General features: G+C 30.6%; 2 protein-coding genes across 2 annotated transcripts in view; one reads left to right on the forward strand and one right to left on the reverse strand.

Annotated features, from left to right (window-relative positions):
• Positions 1-809, forward strand: part of LOC106682997 (cuticle protein 7-like) — a 38,707-nt gene extending 37,898 nt beyond the window's left edge. Inside the window, exons 2-3 of the mRNA XM_067051030.1 lie at positions 226-315; positions 398-809. Coding sequence (XP_066907131.1) covers positions 226-315; positions 398-736 — 429 coding nt within the window. The 3' untranslated portion in view covers positions 737-809. The remainder of the gene's footprint in view (positions 1-225; positions 316-397) is intronic.
• Positions 1-3,890, reverse strand: part of Lmpt (Limpet) — a gene marked incomplete at its 5' end in the record, with an annotated part of 767,445 nt that overhangs the window by 539,464 nt on the left and 224,091 nt on the right.

Genomic DNA, 3,890 nt, shown 5'->3' on the forward strand with positions numbered 1-3,890 from the left:
TATAAACATATATAAACCTAAAGTTCTAAGGTGTAAGCAGTGGTGGGACGACGGATGAAGAAACGATGCCCGCTGAGTATATAAGGCAAGAGGAGAAGGGCAGAAGCAAGTCGAAGCAGTCCAGTCAACTGATCAACATGTACAAGGTGCAGGCATACACATTTACAATATATGGATATCACTCTATGCATAACTAAGTACTAACCCTCAATATTTTTATTGCAGGTAGCCCTTTTCGCCTGTTTGATGGGAGTAGCCCTGGCCCAGTACGGTAACGACTACGGCCATAAGGAGGAACACTACGTTGACTACTATGTAAGACTTTGTTTCATTGAAAACTAAATTTTAATATTTTTATTTCAAGAATCAGATGTAAGATTCTGTTATCGGATTTCAGGCCCCACCCCACTACAAATTCGATTACAGCGTACATGACTCCCACACCCACGACATCAAGAAGCAAGAAGAGACCAGGGAAGGAGATGTCGTCAAGGGCTACTACTCCCTCTACGAACCCGACGGTACCGAGAGGATCGTCCACTACACCGCTGACAAGAAGAACGGTTTCAACGCCGTCGTAGAGAGGAAAGGACACGCTGTCCACCCCCAGAAATACGGACACTCCTCTGAAGCCTACTACGGACAACATGGTGGATACTCTGGTTCTTCCGGTTCCTCTGGCTACAGCAGCGGTGGTTCAGCATCTTCTTCCTCATCTTACCATGGTCACTACTGATTTATAATTTGATGATTGTAAATAGCATTTTTATACTTTTATAATAAATTATTTATATTTAAAAATACGTGAGTTATATTTTTAAAAATTATAATTCTTAAATTATAGCTTAACTTATAGAAATTATAGCTATATATCACAAGAAACAAGCCATTCAAGAGCATTACACGATACATATTATTATCATTATTATTATGATTGACCAAAAATTCTTTGATCGAAGTAAAATATTTACAGATAGTCGCTTTAGTGAGTAGTCGTATTTTTTTATTTTACTGTAAAATTGTTATATTTATTTTTTATTTTTCAAATAAATTATGTGTCCTTAGCTTTGGATAAGAAGTGAATTTTACCATTTACGTTACAAGAGATATTTAGTAAATTACGTACATTATTAAGTAAAGTAAATAGTTTCAAATATATTCTCAAATCATTCTTGATATATAATTAACTCATTTCAAAATTAAATTAAGGTGTAAAGATTACAACTTCGTAAAAAATTTGCAGGTTTAGACCATAAAAATAACCCGACAGAGGACAAATAGCGGCTTTTTTTAGAGGTATTTTTTTAACTAATATCGGTCGATACTTTCTCACTTCTTAGAAGGGTTGTGAATTATTATTAAATAGTTTAGAGCATTTTCTATAAATATATAATCTATCATGAGTTAATCTCTTATTTTATAATTTATAATTTTTTATTAATGCTTCATTTTGAGTTATAAGATATAGCATCAACTGACTTCTGTTCTTGGAAAAAATTCATAATCTTTGAAATAAAAATCGTAATATTTATCCGCCAAATACGCTTGCTATCAAGCTGTTACTAACAATAGTTATTAATTCAAAGTTATTCAGTCAACGAAAACGTTAAATTTAAACAGCATCTACTTCAGATTCATATGAGAAAGATTCTTTTTCTCGCCAATCTTAAAAAAAAAAAAAAAAAAAAAGATTCGTGAGATTAAAAATAAATATTCTAATCTAAAGTAATTTTCCACGAAAAAGTTAATTTTTAACTTCAAATACGTCTTTCACTACTTAATGGTTCTCGAGCATGGGCCAAATCTGATATCAGGCTACAAATAGAAACTGAGCATTTCAAAAACTCCGTTTCACCCTGCAGCACTCTAAACCTTCCTTTGAAAAATATTATTTCTATTCAAAACTTTACCTTCGAAATAGGTAATAAATTTTATTCAGGTATCATATAATGAAAAAGGAATCATATAATGAAAAAGGAATCATATCGTTAAGGTTTCATATCCTTTGACAAGACAAAATTGACCCAAAAAACCTTAAAAAGGCTGATAACTTCAGGACCTGATCAACAATTTTGAATAAAAAATTATAAAAGTCGGGGTGGCCGAAATCGATAGGGTATAATATTGCAACATAATTAAGTGTGGATTGTTATTTAATTCCTTTAAGGGATAACGTTTCGTAGAGGAATGAAAAAAAATGCAAATTACTATACAATATTTTATTATTCTATTTTACATTATTATCATTTATTTTATAATAGCAATTATAATATCATCAAAATAACTGGACCAAATTTCAGAGGCTGTTGATTGATTTTTCTTGGTAGATTATAAAGATTCATAATTTATAACAATCAACCAAAATTAAGCCCAATTTACTATCTTTTGATATAAATAATATATTATTACATAATTATATATAATATTTTGATAAAGTGACACTTAACACAAAGAATTGTTCCACTATCTGCAAAAATAGCCGAGATATGGATTTAGGAAACATCTACCATGTCCCACAATTCGAAGATCAGCCGCGGACGGCGGGCAGTCTGAATTTTTTTTATTTAGTTTCTACGTATTTTGAAACGTACAAACTCAAAACTTTTAGGAGGATTTATATATTTTTTCTTTATCCAAAACAAAGAAATGGCTGTTTAGAAAAAAAAAATGTTGATTTCAGCCAACAAGCTTTAAAAAATAATTGAAGAATAGATCTGCTGAAGAACTCGTCCGTAAACAAACGTTTTTATTACAGTGTTATTTTCTATGGATAACAATATGCTTTCTAAATCTAAGAACAAAGACAAATTTAATGGAAGCTTAATTATTTGAAGTCAAAACGTACCACTAGATGAAATAATTTGGAAATAACTGTCCAGAGAAAAGAACATGTTGAGAAAGAGTTTAAGCGATAAGTAAACGAAAAAGCCTGTCAGAAGAAATAAAATTATAAATAATAAATATTCAGAAAACAAAAAAGTTTACTTTTAAAATTCGTAATATAATGTAAAAATTAAATTCCGATATTTACTTTCCTTTTAAATTCTAAAAAAAAACATAATGTTAATTGAAACTGGCAAAAGCAACAATTTTTCGTCGCGTATACTGAGTCAAAATCAATTTTGAATGATACATAAGAAATAGAAATAAAATTTTCAATATGTATGGAAAAAAAATATTTACGTTGCTCAGTAGTCATTAAAAGCGCGCATTGATATTTAGAAAAAATTCATCAAGTTAACACATGTAGTTTCCTGCCCTTAATAGTCAGCGAACCGAGTCCAGCCTGATTTTTGGAAAAACCTCCAGAAAACTGGTCCACATCCGAAAAATGTTTAAAAATTTGGTGTAATAAACATGCATTTTATAGCACTATACACAATATTGTTAAAACCATTCAACTAATAAATCAACATAATTGTTGGTCCAGGAAAAATATCAACCTATGAATTAAGTTCTGAGCTCCAGGCTTATTTTTTTTTAAATTGGAAAAATCTAATTTAGAAATAATCAATGAAAAGATAAGTAAAACAAACGAAAATTAACTAACTAAAAAAAAAAATTAAGAAAGTAAAAGCATAGTCCTTTTTTGGACATACAAACCAGTATCTAAAGCAAACCATTTATGATATATAATTCCAACCAAATTAGCACATCACTTTCAAACCGGTCATCCACTTCACCACCAAAGGACCTTGAGCGACCTTGTCCTTGCCTTATTGGACTGTAACTAGCTTAACTGAGTCAACAAAAGAAATGTAAACTGGCTTGTCTGACCCAAAACCTATCAGTTGAAACCTGTTTCAGAAAGCGTTAAACCAATATTGTGTACCATTAGTATTCGTCCGTTTCGTAGCATTCACTTTGCCATATATTTATATATGTATATA

Source organism: Halyomorpha halys, unplaced genomic scaffold, assembly GCF_000696795.3.
Source record: "Halyomorpha halys isolate HHAL.00 unplaced genomic scaffold, Hhal_1.1 Scaffold458.1, whole genome shotgun sequence".
Taxonomy (NCBI): domain Eukaryota; kingdom Metazoa; phylum Arthropoda; class Insecta; order Hemiptera; family Pentatomidae; genus Halyomorpha; species Halyomorpha halys.